Raw genomic sequence first — 23515 nt, 5'->3', positions numbered from 1 at the left:
AGTTCATCTCCTCTGTCACTGTCATGTGACTCTTTATGACAGGAACTCAATCCAGCTTTGTTTCAGAGGAGGCTGTGTGCGGCGAGGAGAGACGTAAACAATCAGCTGCGTTACAGTCAATGCTTTAAACACGGCGGAGTTTTGTTTACCGACGTCACACAGGAAGTGACAATTCTTTCAACCAATCAGTGGACTGCAGTGTTTAGCTCCACCTTTTCGGGTTGGCTCGATATTCTTGGCACCCCAAAGGAAGGGTCCCAAAAAGTGTGACAGTACAGATCGGTTATTTGGGAATCTTTCCCGGGATTAGTCTCTGGAGACGCCGCAAAATGCACGCCATACCGAGACAAACCGAGCTGGACCGCTCGGTGGAAATAGGTTACACTCAATTCCACAATTGTATTTTCCTTACAAATGTGGCACAATTTAAAAATAAACAAGCTTTCCAAAAGTAAAAGATTTATGTTCAAGAAGCATCGTTACAACAACAAAATAATTATCTACCAAACACAAATTTCCTTACTTTTAGCGTAATCTTTATATCTCCTGTTACTCACCTATTGTCAGGGATGGACTGGTTTGTTGTCACACAGAGCACCGGTCAAAACCCGAGTAAATTAATATGATATTTCTCTTTCTATCTCTGTGTGTAGATATGGCTGCTGCAAACTATCATCAGTCTGAGGATCAGTTTCTCTGCTCCATCTGTCTGGATGTGTTCAATGATCCTGTTAGCACATCGTGTGGACACAACTTCTGCAAAACCTGCATCACCAAACACTGGAACACCAGCGACCAGTACAGCTGTCCAATCTGTAAGGAAGCTTTTACTAAAAGACCTAAACTGAGGGTCAACACTTTGCTCTCTGAGATGGTCGGTCAGTTCAGAGACAAAGATCAGCAGGAAGCCAGCAGCAGCAACTCAGAGCTACAAGAGTCCAAACCAGTAGAAGTCCTCTGTGACGGCTGCACTGGAACCAAACTGAAGGCCCTGAAGTCCTGCTTAGACTGTCTGGTCTCCTACTGTGAGACTCACCTGGAGCCTCATCTGACAGCTCCACGTCTGAAAAGACACCAGCTGATCGACCCTGTGGAGAACCTGGAGGACAGGATGTGTACCAAGCACGATAAACCTCTGGAGCTGTTCTGTAAGACCGATCAGACCTGTGTCTGCATGCTCTGCTCTGTTTTAGACCACAAGACACACGAGGTTGTTCCTCTGAAAGAAGAATATGAAGAAAAGAAGGCAGAGCTGCAGGAGACAGAGGCTGACATTCAGCAGATGATCCAGAAAAGACGAGTGAAGATTCAGGAGATCAAACACTCAGTGGACCTCAGGAAGGACGATGCAGACAGAGAGATGGCAGAAGGTGTTCGAGTCTTCACCGCTCTGAAGGAGTCTGTTGAGAGAGGCCAGGCCGAGTTCATCCACACGATGGAAAAGAAGCTGAAAACAACAGAGAAACAGGCCGACGCTTTCATCAAAGAGCTGGAGCAGGAAATCTGTGAGCTGATGAAGAGGAGCACTGATGTGCAGCAGCTCTCACGCTCTGAAGACCACCTCCATCTAATCCAGACAGTCCAGTCTGTTAACTCTGCTCCACCCACCAAAGACTGGACAGAGGTTAATGTCTGTCAACCACTTTATGAGGGGACTGTGAGGAAAGCTGTGGCTCAGCTGGAGGAGACTCTCAGTGAAGAGATGAAGAAGTTGGATCAAGCTGAGCTGAAGAGAGTCCAGCAGTATGATGTGGATGTAACTCTTGATCCTGATACAGCAAATCCTGATCTCATCCTGTCTGATGATGGGAAACAAGTTCATATTGGTGATGTGGAGAAGAATCTACCTGACAATCCAAGAAGATTTTCTTTTGCACCTGGTGTTTTAGGAAAGCAGAGTTTCTCTTCAGGCAGATTTTACTTTGAGGTTCAGGTTAAAGGAAAGACTGGTTGGGATTTAGGAGTGGTCAGAGAGTCCATCAACCGGAAGGGAGAAATCACAGTGAGTCCTGAGGATGGTTTCTGGATTACATGGTTGAGAAATGGAAATGAGTACGAAGCCTGTACTGACCCTCCAGTCCGTCTGTCTCTGAAGAGTCCTCCTGAGAAGGTGGGGGTGTTTGTGGATTATGAGGAGGGTCTGGTCTCCTTTTATGACGTGGACTCTGCAGCTCTGATCTACTCCTTTACAGACTGCTCCTTCACTGAGAAACTCTTCCCCCTCTTCAGTCCTGAACTTAATGCAGAAGGTAAAAACTCTGCCCCTCTGATCATCTGTCCTGTCACAGTGAAATAATCACTGATTTTGTAAGAGAACAAGGCTACATATTATTTGTCAACACTACATCTTACACCTTCCTAAGTAGACTATCAGTGTGCCTTAATTTATGGAAACTCGTCATCATCCTCCTCAGGTATTGTATTTTTGGATATAACTGATAAATGGGTTACACTACCTCTTGAAGCTCATCAAGAGAATGCCAAGAGTGTGCGAAGCAGTAATCAGAGCAAAAGGTGGCTACTTTGAAGAACCTAGAATATAAGACATATTTTTACATTAGTTTATAATTGTATATAATTCCACATGTGTTAGTTCATAGTTTTGATGCTTTCAGTGTGAATCTACAATTTTCATAGTCATGAAAATAAAGAAAACTCTTTGAATAAGGTGTGTCCAAACTTCAAGGTTCTTTATTGTCAAATATGCTCCATGTTAAACATACAGCACAGATGAAATTGCAAAGTGAAGAAAACAGACTTTTGGTCTGTACTGTATATATGTGTATGTTCTTTTGTGCTAAGTGTGCTAAATGGTATTTCTTTATCTTTGCATGATTGGGCAAAGGCAGCAGGAATGGATCACATCTTTTTCCAGATTGATGAACTACCAGCTATTCAGATCTTTTCACTACTCAAAGCACTTTTACACTGCAGGTCACACCTGACCACACAGTGACCACCAGATTTAAAGGGATACTTCACCCATTTACATGAAGCTGTGCATCATTAGAAACATGGTAGTAGAAGAGGGGTTGTCCAGCCCTCATTTTGCCCTGAGACGAGAAAAATATGTTTTTCTTTGCCTGGAAGTTTTCTTCATGTGATGCAATATGACGCTTTTGGCCAGCATGCCTTTCGTTTGTGCAGAAGTGAAAAAGTGTCTTCACAGCGCCACGTTCCAAAAAATGGTTTCAGGTCATTATTCCTTCTTATTCAAATAAAAATTCATATCATACGGTAAAAACACTGAGGACCTGATTTCACTGCTGTTTTAAAATCGGGTAAATGTGTCAAATGTCGGGCTGTCGTTCTGTAGCAGGTCTGAAGAACACACGACGGTCGAACTGTAGCTATTAAGAGAGCAAACTCTACAAAGAGTTCCTCTTCTTCTTCCATTGCTTCTTCCCGTCTGCACACACACACACAGACACACACTGATCATGACCTGACTCGCTGCAGCGCTCTAAAGGTCAAACGTGATAGAAACCAGGAAGAACACGTCCGGCGTCTTTCATCCCGACTCCTCTGAGCCGTTTCTTCTTCTCACAGGAAACAAGACGAGGAACAAGAAATCTTTACTCCTCCATGTAGACCTCTGACTGCTGCTGTGTCACACAATGACCACCAGATGGAGCCCAACATGAAGAAACAGGAAGTGATCAGTTCTGTTCTGCTGCCACAACAAGCACCGACCTCTCCTGATCCATGTGACTGTAATCGATGTATGAAGTCAAAGCAGGTATTTCACAACAGCCCTGTGACTCAGAGGGAAGAAACCAGCTGCAGGAAGAGGCGGAGCTACAGCTGAGGGAGGAGAGCTTCAGCGTCACTCTGAAGAAACGAAACTTAAAGTCTGTCAGGGTGTCGACCACACAGCCGTCCAGAAAGGTCTCCGTTTGTCTTCAAACAAATTAAAGTGATTTCATCTGATCTTTGTCAACGACACAGCAGAGTCTCTGCAAACACTGGTGAGTACAGCTGATCATGTTTACACTATGAACAACCAGGATTTACACTCAGCTGTGTGTGTGTGTGTGTGTGTGTGTGTGTGTGTGTGTGTGTGTGTGTGTGTGTGTGTGTGTGTGTGTGTGTGTGTGTGTGTGTGTGTGTGTGTGTGTGTGTGTGTGTGTGTGTGTGTGTGTGTGGTAACGGTTGTGATTATGGAAAGTACCTTTAACAATGTGTATACTGTGTCGCTTAGTGGCGACGTCATCAAGCAGTGCCTGTGCTTCCTGCTCCTCGTGGAACAATGCGCACACTACGCTGGTCGGACATATTTTATTTCACTCCTGTTTTCTTTACTTAATAGAACAACAGTGATGGTCAAATGTGGCACTATTTTGTTCATTTATGAAACGATAGTAGCCGTACAACCGGGCTTGATAAGGTTGGAGTGTTTATTTAATAAATGACGAGCATTGAAATCCCCGCATCCGTGTAGACCTGAGTTTTTGCCTGCCGTTTTCCTCCACGGCCTTAACATAGCAACGGACCCAAAACCATCACAGTGTGTGTGTGGGTGTGTGTAACTGAGTTTCTTTCATTTGGACTTTGGTTCATTTATAACTTCCTGGTATTGTTGTTGTTAACATCATTAAACTAAACTGAATTCTATTTCCTCTGGCTCTTTCACAATAAAAGCCTGGACATGGAGAAACCACAATGAGACTTTTAATCTGAAGAAAGAGAAGGAAGGGACCTTTCTTTATATTCAAAATCAGGAGAAAAGGTTTAGCAAGTTTTTCCAACAGCACAACCCACTTCAGCCCCGTTTCCACACAGCAGTCCGGTACGGATCGGTACGGTTTGGTTCGATTAAGCCCGATCCCATTTGTGTTTCCACATCCACCCGTGCCCTTTGGTAGGCGGCGTGTAAGGCCCGAAATATACTCAACGTTAGTACCAAACGGACATGTACGCGTTCTGATTGTCACTTGCGTTGTCTTTGCTTATACTCGCAAAGTCCAAACGTAACATACGTGTCTTACCGGAGGCCTCCTGTAGGGGGCAGGCAGCCAAATAGAGCTCGGTTTGTCTTCCGTTTGTGTGGTCCAGAAACGGATATCATAAAGATGGTTATAATCATGAACCATATCCATCAAACGCTCCTCACACATCGTGTCCTGTTCCGTCATTTTTAAAAAAACGCCTCCTATATGCACGTCACCCTAATCACCCTAATCATGTCTGGTTTCATCCTACTGTTGTGTTATGCTACATCTGTAAGGGTTGACATGGTCACCCTAACTAGGTCAAGTTTCACTCTCTTGTCTTTGACACTTAATGCTAATCTGCTCCTCAATAGTTGGGTACTTTAATGATAATCACCCTAATCACTCCTGGTTTCACCTTATTGTTTTGGACACTTAATGCTAATCACTGCTCCTTTATGTTGCTGAGCACTTTAATGGCCCAGTCTGCATCGCTGCATGGACTGTGTAATGACTGAACTCACACCTCTGGCACTACCTCAAACACCTCTGTACATGCACGTGTAACTAGTTTCTAGAAGGTCAGCACTTTGTTTCTAAGGCTCTTCAACTGTGTACAGGTGTCTTTTAATCAGCACATGTTTTTCTCTCCTTCACAGGTTATGTACATTAAGTTTAAGTCTAATGCTAATGCTAACTGCACAGGTTTAGCCTGTAATTATGTTTACTCTTAGTCACATAGGGGCTGCTAAATCTTGTTTGGGGGATTATTGTATACAGAGGGGAGGGGGGACAGCGGGTGTGTATTGTAACTAATGTCTTGTGTCCTGCCTGTCTGTATACTGCTACTGGATGCCTTGAATTTCCCTCGGGATCAATAAAGTATCTATCTATCTATCTATCTATCTGTCAACCGCCACACGTCCGAGGAAACCACAGAAACCAGCGACTACAGACAGACACTTTATTGATCCCGAGGGAAATTCAAGTTCTACTGAATGTGCGGCCACTCGCATCGGCGCACAGGTGAGAAGTATATATAAAGCCCACGAGCGCCTCTAGCAGGACTGACGATACTGCAACTTGCGGACGTAGTTGTACCTCGCGCATTTTGCTGCGACCACCAACACCAGGTACGCAAGTGGGTATCCTGCGTTGTCGGCTGCGTATCTAACGTTGAGCATATTTCGGGCCTAAGCCGGAAGACGATAGCCGCTGCATAAATAGCGTCATATGATAGCAGCTAACTGCTAACCACTAACTAATAACAAAGGAGAAAAAACGCTACACAAACAAAACCAACGAAGAAGACATCCAGCAGTTCATCTCCTCTGTCACTGTCATGTGACTCTTTATGACAGGAACTCAATCCAGCTTTGTTTCAGAGGAGGCTGTGTGCGGCGAGGAGAGACGTAAACAATCAGCTGTGTTACAGTCAATGCTTTAAACACGGCGGAGTTTTGTTTACCGACGTCACACAGGAAGTGACAATTCTTTCAACCAATCAGTGGACTGCAGTGTTTAGCTCCACCTTTTCGGGTTGGCTCCACATTCTTGGCCCCCCAACGGAAGGGTCCCAAAAAGTGTGACAGTACAGATCGGTTATTTGGGAATCTTTCCCGGGATTAGTCTCTGGAAACGCTGCAAAATGTGCGCTGTACCGAGACGAACCAAGCCGGACCGCTCGGTGGAAACAGGTTACACTCAATTCCACAATTGTATTTTCCTTACAAATGTGGCACAATTTGAAAATAAACAAGCTTTCCAAAAGTAAAAGATTTATGTTCAAGAAGCATCGTTACAACAACAAAATAATTATCTACCAAACACAAATTTTCTTACTTTTAGTGCAATCTTTATATCTCCTGTTACTCACCTATTGTCAGGGATGGACTGGTTTGTTGTCACACAGAGCACCGGTCAAAACCCGAGTAAATTAATATGATATTTCTCTTTCTATCTCTGTGTGTAGATATGGCTGCTGCAAACTATCATCAGTCTGAGGATCAGTTTCTCTGCTCCATCTGTCTGGATGTGTTCAATGATCCTGTTAGCACATCGTGTGGACACAACTTCTGCAAAACCTGCATCACCAAACACTGGAACACCAGCGACCAGTACAGGTGTCCAATCTGTAAGGAAGCTTTTACTAAAAGACCTAAACTGAGGGTCAACACTTTGCTCTCTGAGATGGTCGGTCAGTTCAGAGACAAAGATCAGCAGGAAGCCAGCAGCAGCAGCTCAGAGCTACAAGAGTCCAAACCAGTAGAAGTCCTCTGTGACGGCTGCACTGGAACCAAACTGAAGGCCCTGAAGTCCTGCTTAGACTGTCTGGTCTCCTACTGTGAGACTCACCTGGAGCCTCATCTGACAGCTCCACGTCTGAAAAGACACCAGCTGATCGACCCTGTGGAGAACCTGGAGGACAGGATGTGTACCAAGCACGATAAACCTCTGGAGCTGTTCTGTAAGACCGATCAGACCTGTGTCTGCATGCTCTGCTCTGTTTTAGACCACAAGACACACGAGGTTGTTCCTCTGAAAGAAGAATATGAAGAAAAGAAGGCAGAGCTGCAGGAGACAGAGGCTGACATTCAGCAGATGATCCAGAAAAGACGAGTGAAGATTCAGGAGATCAAACACTCAGTGGACCTCAGGAAGGACGATGCAGACAGAGAGATGGCAGAAGGTGTTCGAGTCTTCACCGCTCTGAAGGAGTCTGTTGAGAGAGGCCAGGCCGAGTTCATCCACACGATGGAAAAGAAGCTGAAAACAACAGAGAAACAGGCCGACGCTTTCATCAAAGAGCTGGAGCAGGAAATCTGTGAGCTGATGAAGAGGAGCACTGATGTGCAGCAGCTCTCACGCTCTGAAGACCACCTCCATCTAATCCAGACAGTCCAGTCTGTTAACTCTGCTCCACCCACCAAAGACTGGACAGAGGTTCATGTCTGTCAACCACTTTATGAGGGGACTGTGAGGAAAGCTGTGGCTCAGCTGGAGGAGACTCTCAGTGAAGAGATGAAGAAGTTGGATCAAGCTGAGCTGAAGAGAGTCCAGCAGTATGATGTGGATGTAACGCTTGATCCTGATACAGCAAATCCTGATCTCATCCTGTCTGATGATGGGAAACAAGTTCATCTTGGTGATGTGGAGAAGAATCTACCCGACAACCCAGAGAGATTCTCTCTTTGTGTTTTTGTTTTAGGAAAGCAGAGTTTCTCTTCAGGCAGATTTTACTTTGAGGTTCAGGTTAAAGGAAAGACTGATTGGTTTTTAGGAGTGGTCAGAGAGTCCATCAACAGGAAGGGAAAAATCACAGTGAGACCTGAGGATGGTTTTTGGTCTATATATTTGAGAAATGGAAATGAGTACATAGCCTGTACTGGCCCTCCAGTCCGTCTGTCTCTGAAGAGTCCTCCTGAGAAGGTGGGGGTGTTTGTGGATAATGAGGTGGGTCTGGTCTCCTTTTATGACGTGGACTCTGCAGCTCTGATCTACTCCTTTACAGACTGCTCCTTCATGGAGAAACTCTTCCCCCTCTTCAGTCCTGGTCTTAATGAAGGAGGTGAAAACTCTGCCCCTCTGATCATCTGTCCTGTCACAGTGAAATAATCACTGATTTTCTTAGAGAACAAGGCTACATATTATTTGTCAACACTACATCTTACACCTGTCCAAGTAGACTATCAGTGTGCCTTAATTTATGGAAACTCATCATCCTCCTCAGGTATTGTATTTTTGGATATAAATGATAAATGGGTTACATATATATGTGTATGTTCTTTTGTGCTGAGTGTGCTAAATGGTATTTCTTTATCTTTGTATGATTGGGCAAAGGCAGCAGGAATGGATCACATCTTTTTCCAGATTGATGGATGAACTACCAGCTTTTCAGATCTTTTCACTACTCAAAGCACTTTTACACTGCAGGTCACACCTGACCACACAGTGACCACCAGATTTAAAGGGATACTTCACCCATTTACATGAAGCTGTGCATCATTAGAAACATGGTAGTAGTAGTGTTGAATGGTCGTGAGTCCAGCCCTCATTTTGCCCTGAGACGAGAAAAATATGTTTTTCTTTGCCTGGAAGTTTTCTTCATGTGATGCAAAATGACGCTTTTTGCAGCACATGAAGAAAACTTTCAAGCAAGTGAAGAATCCCTTTAACTAATCCATTCATTCACATTCACACGCTGCAGACGAAGCAGCTGGAGCAATTCTGGTTTAACCGTCTCATCCAATGACACATCGGATATGTTGCTGCAGGAGCTGGGGATTGAACCTTCAACCTTGCGATTGCTCCCAGCTCTGTATTAGGCAAAGTGAACACGTACCTGAGATCCACGGTTCTGATTAAAGCCTTTTGAAGTCGTCTTCTTTGGCTGTATGTAGAGGGACCACGTCTTGGACAAACTGAAAGTCATCTTCTTTGTGATCTTGTTCCACTGACGTCGCTTCATGTTGTTGATGTTGTTGAAGCAGTAGAAGCGTATTAACGTGCTTTCTGCTGACGTGGTGGGGTTATCTAAAAAGCCTCCAGAGAACAGACACAGCTCTTCTTCTTCTTCTTCTGTGTCTGTTTCTTCATTCTCCGACATGTCCATCGATCTTTTTCCACTTAAAAGCTAATGCTACAGCTAGCATAGGTCGTAGTTGTAGCGATGTACGCCAGCATGCCTTTCGTTTGTGCAGAAGTGAAAAAGTGTCTTCACAGCGCCACGTTCCAAAAAATGGTTTCAGGTCATTATTCCTTCTTATTGAAATTAAAATTCATATCATACGGTAAAAACACTGAGGACCTGATTTCACTGCTGTTTTAAAATCGGGTAAATGTGTCAAATGTCGGGCTGTCGTTCTGTAGCAGGTCTGAAGAACACACGACGGTCGAACTGTAGCTATTAAGAGAGCAAACTCTACAAAGAGTTCCTCTTCTTCTTCCATTGCTTCTTCCCGTCTGCACACACACACACAGACACACACTGATCATGACCTGACTCGCTGCAGCGCTCTAAAGGTCAAACGTGATAGAAACCAGGAAGAACACGTCCGGCGTCCTTCATCCCGACTCCTCTGAGCCGTTTCTTCTTCTCACAGGAAACAAGACGAGGAACAACAAGAAATCTTTACTCCTCCATGTAGACCTCTGACTGCTGCTGTGACACACAACGACCACCAGATGGAGCCCAACATGAAGAAACAGGAAGTGATCAGTTCTGTTCTGCTGCCACAACAAGCACCGACCTCTCCTGAAACATGTGACTGTAATCGATGGATGAAGTCAAAGCAGCTATTTCACAACAGCCCTGTGACTCAGAGGGAAGAAACCAGCTGCAGGAAGAGGCGGAGCTACAGCTGAGGGAGGAGAGCTTCAGCGTCACTCTGAAGAAACGAAACTTAAAGTCTGTCAGGGTGTCGACCACACAGCCGTCCAGAAAGGTCTCCGTTTGTCTTCAAACAAATTAAAGTGATTTCATCTGATCTTTGTCAACGACACAGCAGAGTCTCTGCAAACACTGGTGAGTACAGCTGATCATGTTTACACTCTGAACAACCAGGATTTACACTCAGCTGTGTGTGTGTGTGTGTGTGTGTGTGTGTGTGTGTGTGTGTGTGTGTGTGTGTGTGTGTGTGTGTGTGTGTGTGTGTGTGTGTGTGTGTGTAACTGAGTTTCCTTCATTTGGACTTTGGTTCATTTATAACTTCCTGGTATTGTTGTTGTTAACGTCATAAAACTAAACTGAATTCTATTTCCTCTGGCTCTTTCACAATAAAAGCCTCGACATGGAGAAATCACAATGAGACTTTTAATCTGAAGAAAGAGAAGGAAGGGACCTTTCTTTATATTCAAATCAGGAGAAAAGGTTTAGCAATTTTTTCCAACAGCACAACCCACTTCAGCCCCGTTTCCACACAGCAGTCCGGTACGGATCGGTACGGTTTGGTTTGATTAAGCCCGATCCCATTTGTGTTTCCACATCCACCCGTGCCCTTTGGTAGGCGGCGTGTAAGGCCCGAAATATGCTCAACGTTAGTACCAAATGGACACGTACGCGTTCTGATTGTCACTCGCGTTGTCTTTGCTTATACTCGCAAAGTCCAAACGTAACATACGTGTCTTACCGGAGGCCTCCTGTAGGGGGCAGGCAGCCAAATAGAGCTCGGTGAGTCTACCGTTTGTGTGGTCCAGAAACGGATATCATAAAGATGGTTATAATCATGAACCATATCCATCAAACGCTCCTCAAACATCGTGTCCTGTTCCGTCATTTTTTTAAAAACGCCTCCTATATGCACGTCACCCTAATCACCCTAATCATGTCTGGTTTCATCCTACTGTTGTGTTATGCTACATCTGTAATGGTTGACATGATCACCCTAACTAGGTCAAGTTTCACTCTATTGTCTTTGACACTTAATGCTAATCTGCTCCTCAATAGTTGGGTACTTTAATGATAATCACCCTAATCACTCCTGGTTTCACCTTATTGTTTTGGACACTTAATGTTAATCACTGCTCCTTTATGTTGCTGAGCACTTTAATGGCCCAGTCTGCATCGCTGCATGGACTGTTTAATGACTGTACTCACACCTCTGGCACTACCTCAAACACCTCTGTACATGCACATGTAACTAGTTTCTAGAAGGTCAGCACTTTGTTTCTAAGGCTCTTTAACTGTTTACAGGTCTCTTTTAACCAGCACATGTTTTTCTCTCCTTCACAGGTTATGTACATTATGCTATATAAGTTTAAGTCTAATGCTAATGCTAACTGCACAGGTTTAACTTGTAGTTATGTTTACTCTTAGTCACATAGGTGCTGCTAAATCTTGTTTGGGGATGATTGTATACAGAGGGGAGGGGGGACAGCGGGTGTGTAATGTAACTAATGTCTTGTGTCCTGCCTGTCTGTATACTGCTAGTGGATGCCCTGAATTTCCCTCGGGATCAATAAAGTATCTATCTATCTATCTATCCATCTATCAACCGCCAAACGTCCGAGGAAACCACAGAAACCAGTGACTACAGACAGACAGACACTTTATCGATCCCGAGGGAAATTCAAGTACTACTGAATGTGCGGCCACTCACATTGGCGCACAGGTGAGAAGTATATATAAAGCCCACGAGCGCCTCTAGCGGGACTGACGATACTGCAACTTGCGGACGCGTAGTTGTACCTCGCGCATTTTGGTGCGACCACCAACAACAGGTACGCAAGTGGGTATCCTGCGTTGTCGGCTGCGTATCTAACGTTGAGCATATTTCAGGCCTAAGCCGGAAGACTATAGCGCTGCATAAATAGCGTCATGTGATAGCAGCTAACCGCTAACAGCTAACCGCTAACTAATAACAAAGGAGAAAAAACGCTACACAAACAAAACCAACGAAGAAGACATCCAGCAGTTCATCTCCTCTGTCACTGTCATGTGACTCTTTATGACAGGAACTCAATCCAGCTTTGTTTCAGAGAAGGCTGTGTGCGGCGAGGAGAGACGTAAACAATCAGCTCTGTTACAGTCAATGCTTTAAACACGGCAGAGTTTTGTTTACCGACGTAACACAGGAAGTGACAATTCTTTTAACCAATCAGTGGACTGCAGTGTTTAGCTCCACCTTCCACCATCAGTAAGGTCCTTTACCTACTTTTTGTAAACATAACAATGAGCATGGTCTTGTTACCTGCCCTTTTGTTAATGTTAACAGACAAACAGTAAGGTCCTTTACCTGCTTTTGTAAAGTGTCTTGAGATAACGCCTGTTATGAATTGACGCTATATAAATAAAGATTGATTGATTGACCTTTTCGGGTTGGCTCGATATTCTTGGCACCCCAACGGAAGGGTCCCAAAAAGTGGAACGGTACGGATCGATTATTTGGGAATCGTTCCCGGGATCAGTCGATGGAAAGGCCGCAAAATGCGCACTGTACCGAGACAAACCGAGCCGGACCGCTCGGTGGAAACGAGGCTAAACTCAATTCCACAATTGTATTTTCCTTACAAATGTGGCACAATTTAAAAATAAACAAGCTTTCCAAAAGTAAAAGATTTATGTTCAAGAAGCATCGTTACAACAACAAAATAATTATCTACCAAACACAAATTTGCTTACCTTTAGTGCAATCTTTATATCTCCTGTTGCTCACCTATTGTCAGGGATGGACTGGTTTGTTGTCACACAGAGCACCTGTCTAAACCCGAGTAAATTAATACAATATTTCTCTTTCTATCTCTGTGTGTAGATATGGCTGCTGCAAACTGTCATCAGTCTGAGGATCAGTTTCTCTGCTCCATCTGTCTGGATGTGTTCAATGATCCTGTCACCATACCATGTGGACACAACTTCTGCAAAACCTGCATCACCAAACACTGGAACACCAGCGACCAGTACAGCTGTCCAATCTGTAATAAGGTTTTCAACAACAGACCAGAACTGCACATCAACACTTTGCTCTCTGAGATGGTCGGTCAGTTCAGAGACAAAGCTCAGCAGGAAGCCAGCAGCAGCAGCTCAGAGCTACAAGAGTCCAAACCAGGAGAAGTCCTCTGTGAAGTCTGCACTGGAACCAAACTGAAGGCCCTGAAGTCCTGCTTAGACTGTCTGGTCTCCTACTGTGAGACTCACCTGGAGCCTCATCTGACAGCTCCACGTCTGAAAAGACACCAGCTGATCGACCCTGTGGAGAACCTGGAGGACAGGATGTGTACCAAGCACGATAAACCTCTGGAGCTGTTCTGTAAGACCGATCAGACCTGTGTCTGCATGCTCTGCTCTGTTTTAGACCACAAGACACACGAGGTTGTTCCTCTGAAAGAAGAATATGAAGAAAAGAAGGCAGAGCTGCAGGAGACAGAGGCTGACATTCAGCAGATGATCCAGAAAAGACGAGTGAAGATTCAGGAGATCAAACACTCAGTGGACCTCAGTAAGGACGATGCAGACAGAGAGATGGCAGAAGGTGTTCGAGTCTTCACCGCTCTGAAGGAGTCTGTTGAGAGAGGCCAGGCCGAGTTCATCCACACGATGGAAAAGAAGCTGAAAACAACAGAGAAACAGGCCGACGCTTTCATCAAAGAGCTGGAGCAGGAAATCTATGAGCTGATGAAGAGGAGCACTGATGTGCAGCAGCTCTCACGCTCTGAAGACCACCTCCATCTAATCCAGACAGTCCAGTCTGTTAACTCTGCTCCACCCACCAAAGACTGGACAGAGGTTCTTCTAGGTTTTTGGTCTATAGGTTTGAGAAATGGAAATGAGTACATAGCCTGTACTGACCCTCCAGTCCGTCTGTCTCTGAAGAGTCCTCCTGAGAAGGTGGGGGTGTTTGTGGATTATGAGGAGGGTCTGGTCTCCTTTTATGACGTGGACTCTGCAGCTCTGATCTACTCCTTTACAGACTGCTCCTTCACGGAGAAACTCTTCCCCCTCTTCAGTCCTGAAGTTAATGGAGGTAAAAACTCAGCCCCTCTGATCATCTGTCCTGTCACAGTGAAATAATCACTTACTTTGTAAGAGAACAAGGCTACATATTGTCAACACTACATCTTACACCTTTCTAAGTAGACTATCAGTGTGCCTTAATTTATGGAAACTCGTCATCATCCTCAGGTATTGTATTTTTGGATATAAATGATAAATGGGTTACATATATATGTGTATGTTCTTTTGTGCTGAGTGTGCTAAATGGTATTTCTTTATCTTTGCATGATTGGGCAAAGGCAGCAGGAGTGTAGCACAATGTTTTCCAGATTGACAGATGAACTACCAGCTATTCAGATCTTTTCACTACTCAAAGCACTTTTACACTGCAGGTCACACCTGACCACACAGTGACCACCAGATTTAAAGGGATACTTCACCCATTTGCATGAAGCTGTGCATCATTAGAAACATGGTAGTAGTGTTGAATGGTCGTGAGTCCAGCCCTCATTTTGCCCTGAGACGAGAAAACTGTGTTTTTCTTTGCCTGGAAGTTTTCTTCATGTGATGCAATATGACGCTTTTTTCAGCACATGAAGAAAACTTTCAAGCAAGTGAAGAATCCCTTTAACTAATCCATTCACTCACATTCACACGCTGCAGACGAAGCAGCTGGAGCAATTCTGGTTTAACTGTCTCATCCAATGACACATCGGATATGTTGCTGCAGGAGCTGGGGATTGAACCTTCAACCTTGCGATTGCTCCCAGCTCTGCTTCTAGCTAATTACGATGTGGGGCTCTGTATTATGCAAAGTGAACACGTACCTGAGATCCACGGTTTTGATTAAAGCCTTTGGAAGTCGTCTTCTTTGGCTGTATGTAGAGGGACCACGTCTTGGGCAGACTGAAAGTCATCTTCTTTGTGATCTTGTTCCACTGACGTCGCTTCATGTTGTTGATGTAGTAGAAGTGTATTCTCAGACAATCTTGGTTTTCCAAAACGTGCTTTCTGCTGACGTGGTGGGGCAATCTGAAAAGCCTCCAGAGAACAGACACAGCTCTTCTTCTTCTTCTTCTGTGTCTTCATCTGTGTCTTCTTCTTCTCGCCTCTTTCCATTTCTTCATTCTCCGACATGTCCATCGATCTTTTTCCACTTGAAAGCTAATGCTACAGCTAGCACAGGTCGTAGTTGCGGCGATGGAAATGATCTGCAAAGACTAAAGCTGCTCCTTCATTTTAAAAGTGGATTATCCACAATAATAATAAACTGAACTAAAGTAAGCTGAACAGAAACTCAGCTTGACCCTCTTTTTTCTTTTATCTATATATAGGATTATACATCTGTGACAGAGCCACAAAAAGAATGATTGTTTCAATCCATAGAAAAGGAAATTCAATTGTGATTGAAATATGTAAAATAAGTACTATTCCATAGTAGTGAAGGAAATGATGTAGGGGCACCAATTAACCGGCAGGAAAAGGGAAGAGGGAGGTGAAAAGGGGAGGAGGAAAAGGGACCAGGGGACTGGTGAGGAAAAAAAAAAAAAAAAGAGAGTTCAGTGCCAGGGAAAAGTTTGTCGATGCCAGGGAACGGGACATTTTCTTTCCAAGGATCCGGGTGAGATCGCTTTTGTTTCCCTTATTTGTGGCCTGCGTTGGAATGACTAAACGCTTGGGATGCGCATACGGTCGCACCGACAGAGGATTTATTTTTGGATAAACAGAAATTAAGAGACCGTAAAATATGAACTTTTGTTTTCTTTATGTGGTTTTTGTTGGGGGGATTGTTGAAGGAATTTGTGGGGGTTTGTTAGGGCAAGTGAAGTGATTATTTGGGCCGTTATTAATTGTTTTGTTTATAATCAATCGCATGACAGATGGGATAATCCCGACAATAATTAAATTGAAGTGAGTGAAATTGAGTTTGGACAAATGGTTTAATTGTGTTTTGGGGTTTTGGGGTTTAGTTACATTAACGACAAGTTTTCTGATTTAAGTTTAACCTTCCCTGAATCCCTGGTGTGAGTTAATACAACCCTTAAGGGGTGAGTGTTACACAGCCTTTGCATTTATCAGATGGTTGACTTGTTTGTTTTCTTTGTACAGCTCTTACTGTGTGTTTGTGGAAGATATTTGAACAGCACAAAGTGAATAAAAGTTCATAAACCATCAGTCTGCAGAGTCATCCATTGTTAATTTATTCATAAATAAAAGATTATTTACTCTAACTATTCTTCTTTTGTAGTTTAGGATGGTCCTACTAACCCTTCATACTATCAACAGATTGATAAGCGTATTGATTGAAAGTAGTGATTACCTGAAGCAGCGAGCTCCTCGGCGAAGAAGGGGTCACTGAGATCGACGTCTGGAGGAAGCTCGTCCTCACTGAGCTCATCGTCACTCTCTCCCTGAGACAGAAACATAAATATATTAATAACTTTGTAATTATACATCATTACAGGTTTGTATGAAGCAGGCTGTTTGAATGGGTGTGTATGTGACTTCCTGTGCTGCTGCAGCCGGCCTCTAGTGGACACTCCAGGTACTGCAGCCAGCCTCTAGTGGACACTCCGGGTACTGCAGGATGTTAAACACTGTTCCGAGGTTTCTACGTTCTCACCTGTTTCTTCTGACTTTTCTTCTGCTTCTTCTTGTCTTTCTTCTTCTCTAGAAAACCCTCCCACGGCGTCAGCTTGTCCTTCCCCTCCAGCTTCTTCTTCACCAGCTGCTCCGTCGTCTCCCTCAGACCTGCACGCACACAAAACATTTGACCGCCCTCGTCTTCATGCGCGGCTTAAATCTTCAAAGTACTTGTGCTCATCCTTTTACTTCATGTTTGATCCCTCCTGCCCGCTGACGTTAAAGCTCCCCTCGTACCTGGCACCCAGGTGATCTCCATCTCCATGTCTTTGTCCTCCTGCAGCTTCTTCTCTTTGTCCTGGATTCCTCTGAGCAGCTCTCGGTACTTTGAGATCTGCTCCTCGCCGCTCTTCTTCTTCTCTTTCTGAGGTTTCTTCTCCGACTTTGAGACGGGCTCTTCTGTCTCTTCGGCTACAACACGGACAAAACGTCACAAACGCTCAAACCTAATAAAACCGCAGTGATGTGTCTTTAACCGTCTCACCCTCTGCTGCGTCCTCGTCCTCGTCCTCTCCAAACTCAAACCCTCCTCCCTCTCCAGCGTCGTCGTCTTCTTCTTCGTCGCTGGAGGAGGCCAGGTAGGCGTTGAAATCCATGTCCAGCAGCTCCTCTTTGTTGAACTTCTTGTTCATGGCGGTCACTCGATCGTGGTCCGTCTCGTCCCACGTCAGCTGAACCTGAGACGTCGGAGTGAACGGGTTGGTCTTTTCTTTAAGCTGCTGCTGATTCTAACAAACCGCTCTCTCACCTTTGACGTGGTGGTGGCTGATGACGTGAACACTTTAGGCGTGTAAGTCGTCAGATTCACGTCCGTCGCCGCGTCTTTGGGCTCCTCGTCGAACTGGATGTCCTCGGGAATAAACCTGCTCAAAGAAAGGTTTGAGATTCATTCACACAGTTTGAAATCCAGATCAATTTAAAGGTTTTATTTTTAGTTTCTTGTGTCCAAGGTTGTGAAAATGTTTGATATTTTGATATTCTTCAAAGTGCTCAAACTAGGATCAATGTTGGAGATGCTTTAAAACATGGAGAAAGGTTAGAACATAAAGGTTTACAGACCCATGCAGAGGGTTAGGTTCTCTGTAATGATTTGAATTAGAAAAACAAAAACATAAAGATTTGAATTTAGACTGCAGTACACATTTTAAACACCAGGGGTCAGAAATTGCACAAAAACCTGACAATGTTGTCTGTGCATTTTTTCCTGCATCATTTATCAGTGAAAAGACAAAATCCTCCAGGGGACGGGATCGCAGCGTGTACTGATCAGATCTCATTTTTTTACTAGAATCATCTCAAGTTTCACGTTCTGTTTCCATGACGACCCTGCTCCCGTCTCGTCCTCTCACCGCAGGTCGAGGACCGAGCAGCTGCTCTCGTACTCGTAGCCGTCACACTCTTGGTAGATCTTGGACGCCGTGTCGACAGAGTCACACTCCACCACGGCGTAGTAATACTTCAGACGCTTGAACTGGTAATCCCGCATCTTCTCCCTGTAAACCCTGACAGGAGAAACACACACACACACACACACACACACACACACACACACACACACACACACACACACACACACACACACACACACACACACACACACACACACACACACACACACACACACACACACACACACACACACACACACACACACACACACACACACAGTAAACACAAAGACCGTTTCTGGAGACTCTGTGTGTGTGTGACTTTTTAAACTTTGTATTTACTTCTCCTCCTCGGTGTCGTTGTCCGAGTCGTCGGGCAGAGCTTTCAGCTCCAGCGGTCCCCGAGTCTCCTCCGTCTTCAAACGCTCCTTCCCAAACTCTGACGGGTAAACCTGCAGGACACCCAGCATGCAATGCAGTTTATCCCTGTCCTTTCCACACGTGGTTATACCTGAAGTTATCTAAATACTTTTAGTGTAAATATGAAAACATCCTGTCGATACCTAAAACTGACGATTGGGGAGAGTAAATATAGAGAAACAGAAAAGTTAACCCTTTCTGCACAGATATCTGGGACTTTAGGAGAAACGGATGTGCACGTTGCCGATCTCTCAGACAGCTTAAATTACTCTTTAAATTAACTGTGAAACAGATTATTTAAAGGTGGGTAATTAGAACTTTAATGGTTTCTAAACTTTAGGAAGTGGGACATTTTCCGCCCCGAGTTTTTCCTCTCAGGCTACAATGAGGCCCGGAGTCTGCAGAGCTGCAGCTTCAGGGGGATCTGGAGACGCAGATTCTTTTTTTTATATTCCAGTGTAAATTTTGAGAATGTGGTTAAAAAAAAATCTGGAAAATTCTTCTGTCTGTGAGTCGTCTCTCTGTGTGTTCAGAGAAGTTTTTACCTTGACCGACAGCACGGCTCCCCCTTTAGGGACGAAGGAGTTAAACAAGGCGAGCAGGTCTTTGGCTTTCATCCGGTCCCAGTCCATGTTACAGACGGCCAGCCGGGCGGAAACCTGAACAGACACAGAAAACACAAACAAACCTTCAGATTACTTCTGTTCTTTTTGTTATCTACATAATCAGTTGGAGTCCATCCTGCTAACTGTGATTCAATAAACCAGACTCTGGGCTCAAGTGAACCTGGATCCAGGCCCGGGTCCCGAGAGTGCAACCAGCCTGAGACTCTGATGCACAGACCAACACTCACACACAGACTGAGTCCCACAAACCAGACTCTGGGGTCGTGCGTCCTCTGATCTGGTCCCAGGTCCCCCTCAAACACAGTCCACAGTTTCTAAATGGTGAGCATGTTTATCGAGCTCTTCCTCACCTCGTCAGTCCGCGGGGCGTCCTTACACAGCTCTCCCCAGTCGTGTTCGATCTCCTCCTCCTCCTTCTTCAGGATGGCCTCCACCTCGTCTTCGTCGTCCTCGTCTGAGCTCGTCTCCACGTTTCCCTTCCCTCTCGCCAGATCCGGCCCGCTGTCGCTGTCACTGTCCGAGTCCAGCCCGGACTCCTCGTCCGAGTCTGAGCCGCCGCTCGCCTCGTCGCTCCCGTCTTCATCATCATCTTCATCATCATCATCCTCCTCACTGCTGTCTGTGACTCTTCCAACAAAGTCGACATCCTCCTTCTCTGCAGATTGCTCCTCCTCTTTATCGTCTGAGGAAAACAATGAAAAGTTAATCCCATTCATACTCGGTTGGCCTGCTGTTTTTATTTTTTACACACTAACGTAAGGTGTGTTTGGTTCAGGTAACACAGTTGAGCGAGGACTCACCTTCTTCAACCACTCGGACTCCTCGCTCCGTCTGCTCTTCTTTCTCCTTCACCTGCTTCTCCTTCACTTTCTTCTTCCCCTCCGCTGCCTTCTTACTCTTTACGCCCTCCTCCTCCTCGTCCTCCTCCTCGTCTTCCTCTGAGTCGGACACTTTGTAGAAGCGCTTCAGGTCCTCCGTGGAGGTGTGGTTGATGGGACGTCCTCTTTTGTCCACCGTGTACTTCACCTTGAAGCGTTTGTCGTGGAACATGGACTGGAAACGTTTGTCGATCTTGATCTTGCGTTCTCTCTCCGGCATTTCCCAAAACCGGGGGTCCTTCTGCACCCGGAGGAAACGCTCATCCGCGCTCTGGCTCTTTTTTGACGACATGGCGGCAAACTCAAAGTGTCACCTGAGGAATAAAAACAGGACATGTTTTAAACATTTAGCAACACAATCAACGGGGCCCCCCTTTTCTTTCTGATGTCAAGTTTTTGTGCATTTTTATTTTTACTCTTTTGAGCAGATTCATATTTCAGTCAGCAGCGTTTCCCCACAAAATAAAAGACAGACTTACGGGCTCTGAGCAGACAGGACAAACACACAAAAAAACTAGTTTTGAGTGATAAATATCAACAACAGATTATTTTATCTTCAACTCGACTAGTTCCACGATTTAACTGAATTTAAGCCGTTACTAAGCAACCCGTACATTCTATTCTGCCTTTGGTGTCCATGGTAACCAAAGAGCAGCTCCTCTGTACGTTAAAATAAATAAACATTTATTTAATAAATTCATATATATGTAATATACATTGGTAATACTGTACATTTAGAGATAAATGATTAAATGTCATTTTAAAGGATTCAGTTGGTTAGTTTTATGACGTCCATCACATGTAAACAATACGCGCGAGCCGATCAAAATGACTAACGGCTGGTCACGAGACATTAGCTTAGCTAGCACTACATTAGTAACTGACAGTTCTCCGTAAATACGTGTGATAAAAAGACAATTAGAGGGGAATTAACGTTATAAAAACTTTACTGATACCTCTCTGGACCCCTGCTCATGGATGTGTTTGCTACACGTGTGTTCCCAGAATGCAAATCTTCCGTGACCTCTCGCATTTCCTGCCCCTTTGTTGGTAAGGCGAGTCAAGTGGGACAAACAACGGAAAACGCGAAGCGTGATGACAAGCGCGTTACAAAACAGTGAACGACGCCTACGCTTTATAAAACATAAACAAATGTTTAATTATTAAATGACTGTTCAAATGACCAGTATTTGTATGAGGTCGTTTTATTTTCTCGTGTTTCACGTTTTTAACTTTTAGTCTGAAGCCAGATTGTGATCCAGTTCCTGCTCTTCTCAGAGGTCGAGCGTGTGGCGGACAGGAAGAAGTGAGCACACACATGAAGTTCCGTGCTCTGGTGTGTTGACACTGTTCTCTGTTTCCCTCTCAGACCTAAAGAGCAGATTCAGTCTTTACACGAGCAGCATTGAGCAGCGGGGTGAGCCGGGCGCTGCTGCGGAGGCTGCAGTCCTCCTCCCCGGGCAGCTGGAGCCGGATCAGCCCGTCCTGCTGCAGGCTGCACGCCGGGTTCAGGTTCATGTCAGGCCGGGGAGCCATGAATGTGTTCAACAGGGAGATGAAGAAGAGGCAGAAGAACTGGGCAGCTTCTCTGCAGGACGGACATCACTACGACTACCTGAGGGACGAGGTGCGTCCTGCAGCCTCAGACAGAAACTTTCACAATCCTCAGTCAGAAATGACATAAAACATTGCCAATGATTTGCAACCATTTAAAAAGTGTGCAGGAGTTTACTTGGAACGTTTTGAATGAAATGAAGACCCATCATTGGCCTGATGTTGTTATTGTGATGGGACAGGTATCATAGGGAGAGTCAGCGTGCAAACAGCCCCGCCTGTGATGCTTCAGTGTCATTATATGAGATGGTCTATTAAACAGTGTGTATACATTTTGCAGGTCGGCAGCAGGGTGGCTGATCGTGTTTACGACATCGCCAGGTATGTCTGTGATTTATTTCAGCGCTGTCCGCATGAACAAATCGAGATTATCGTGCTTTTTTAAAATCGTGATTTCCCGGTGGATCGCTCCCCTCCGGGTGAGGAGTGAGTCTCTGCCACGAGCGAAGGAGTTCTTGTCTCTCAGGGTCTTGAGGGTAAAGTGGATCGTGACCCCGACAGGCGGATTGATGCAGACTCTGCAGGATGGCGAGCGCTGTGAAGAGGGTTTTCTCGATTCACCGCCTCCACCATCGATCCAACCATCACATCGAGCTCTGCAGATTTAATGCGTTTCCTCCTGAGGGTGTCTGGACTCTCAGAGAGAAGGGGGGGAGGAGCTTAGAGGATCCTGGCCTTCAGGGGCACCCGGGAGGAGACCCTGAGGTGGTCTTAGAGCTGGCTGCAGGGGTTATAACCCGTCTATCGACACCTTGTTTGTAACATCACGGCGTTCCTCTTCCTCTCAGGACGTTTCCCTCTGGCTCTGGACATCGGCGGGGGGAAAAGTCACGTTGCAGAACATTTGAACAAGGTACAGTGTGTACATGTGAGCTCCTGGACACTGACTGAAGGAACACACACACACACACACACACTCCTGTTGTTGTTGTTTCAGGAGGTCGTCGAGCGTTTGTTTCCTGACTGACATCTCAGAGGAGTCTCTGGTGAGTGTTCGAACAGGACAGGTGACACGTTTCAGACAAAGACGGGAAAAGTTCCATCATAAAGGAAACTGAATCCTGGCTAAACCATCTTTCCAAGTCAGTACTTCCTTCTTCAGAGAACCGGAGTTATTCATTTCTGTCAGGACCTAAAAACACTGAGCAACTCTGTTTGTTTATTTCAATTCAATTCTAAAAACTTTATTTGTCCCCGGGGGACGATTCAAAGACAATGTGTTTGACATCCATCAGGCGTGACCTCACACACACGGCTGATTTCACTGTCTTGTTTGTGATCTGCAGAAACAGACGAGGACAGACGGAGGTCCCGACACGCTGCCTCCTGGCTGATGAAGAGTTTCTCGCCCTTTAAAGAAAACACCTTCGACCTGGTGGTGAGCAGCCTCAGGTGAGTCATCACTTCACACGCGCTCACCTAGTTTCACTTTATCTGCCCGTTAAAACCACAAACCACCAGGTCTATGTGAGGGACACGCCAGAGGTCAATGTTAGTCAATAATCACTTTCTCTCTCTCTCTCTCTCTCTCTCTCTCTCTCTCTCTCTCTCTCTCTCTCTCTCTCTCTCTCTCTCTCTCTCTCTCTCT

General features: G+C 45.1%; 4 protein-coding genes across 9 annotated transcripts in view; 3 read left to right on the top strand and 1 right to left on the bottom strand.

Moving 5' to 3' along the window:
* The window catches only part of LOC306819932 (uncharacterized protein), an 11819-nt gene extending 2480 nt beyond the window's left edge, over window positions 1–9339 (top strand). Inside the window, exons 2-4 of the mRNA XM_079337559.1 lie at window positions 654–2294; window positions 3861–3968; window positions 6904–9339. Coding sequence (XP_079193685.1) covers window positions 656–2294; window positions 3861–3968; window positions 6904–8546 — 3390 coding nt within the window. The 5' untranslated portion in view covers window positions 654–655 and the 3' untranslated portion in view covers window positions 8547–9339. The remainder of the gene's footprint in view (window positions 1–653; window positions 2295–3860; window positions 3969–6903) is intronic.
* The window catches only part of esf1 (ESF1, nucleolar pre-rRNA processing protein, homolog), a 25119-nt gene extending 3761 nt beyond the window's left edge, over window positions 1–21358 (bottom strand). For 2 of the 3 annotated variants that reach the window (XM_079335770.1, XM_079335772.1), the window contains exons 1-11: window positions 21270–21358; window positions 20236–20627; window positions 19786–20117; window positions 19355–19468; window positions 18732–18841; window positions 18351–18503; window positions 17750–17864; window positions 17486–17678; window positions 17239–17412; window positions 16982–17109; window positions 16679–16769 (exon numbers count right to left, since the gene is read on the bottom strand). In XM_079335770.1, the coding sequence (XP_079191896.1) occupies window positions 16679–16769; window positions 16982–17109; window positions 17239–17412; window positions 17486–17678; window positions 17750–17864; window positions 18351–18503; window positions 18732–18841; window positions 19355–19468; window positions 19786–20117; window positions 20236–20605 (1780 nt within the window). In that variant the 5' untranslated portion in view covers window positions 20606–20627; window positions 21270–21358. Of the gene's footprint in view, window positions 1–16678; window positions 16770–16981; window positions 17110–17238; window positions 17413–17485; window positions 17679–17749; window positions 17865–18350; window positions 18504–18731; window positions 18842–19354; window positions 19469–19785; window positions 20118–20235; window positions 20628–20792; window positions 20891–21269 lie in introns of those variants that run through there. The other variant, XM_079335771.1, reaches the window with a different exon arrangement.
* On the top strand, window positions 10348–14592 carry LOC306819931 (E3 ubiquitin-protein ligase TRIM39-like). The gene is made up of 2 exons (XM_079337558.1): window positions 10348–10455; window positions 13181–14592. Exon 2 carries the CDS (start codon window positions 13183–13185, stop codon window positions 14434–14436), a length of 1254 nt encoding a protein of 417 aa, XP_079193684.1. The 5' UTR covers window positions 10348–10455; window positions 13181–13182; the 3' UTR covers window positions 14437–14592.
* On the top strand, window positions 20951–23334 carry LOC306818545 (uncharacterized protein; the record flags this gene model as incomplete). 4 transcript variants are annotated; one of them, XR_013778277.1, is made up of 4 exons in its annotated part: window positions 21017–21089; window positions 21683–21940; window positions 22208–22780; window positions 22865–22919. XR_013778277.1 is itself a non-coding variant. In XM_079336190.1 (3 exons), 3 exons carry the CDS (start codon window positions 20951–20953, stop codon window positions 22225–22227), a joined length of 303 nt encoding a protein of 100 aa, XP_079192316.1. In that variant the 3' UTR covers window positions 22228–22320. The 4 variants fall into 4 exon arrangements, 1 of the variants encoding a protein (XP_079192316.1); XR_013778278.1 differs by lacking the exon at window positions 21017–21089 and adding an exon at window positions 21283–21363; XM_079336190.1 differs by lacking the exons at window positions 21017–21089; window positions 22865–22919 and adding an exon at window positions 20951–20975 and having other exon boundaries at window positions 22208–22320.
* Between the last annotated feature and the right edge of the window lie 181 nt (window positions 23335–23515).

Source organism: Symphodus melops (assembly GCF_947650265.1).
Source record: "Symphodus melops genome assembly, chromosome: 2".
In the NCBI taxonomy this organism is placed as follows: Eukaryota; Metazoa; Chordata; class Actinopteri; order Labriformes; family Labridae; genus Symphodus; species Symphodus melops.
Note: the sequence above shows the minus strand (reverse complement) of the source record. Positions and strands in the feature narration are given on the sequence as shown.

Coding starts and splice junctions, on each gene's coding strand:
- LOC306819931 (XM_079337558.1), top strand. CDS start 13,183: ATGGCTGCTGCAAACTGTCATCAGTCTGAGGATCAGTTTCTCTGCTCC.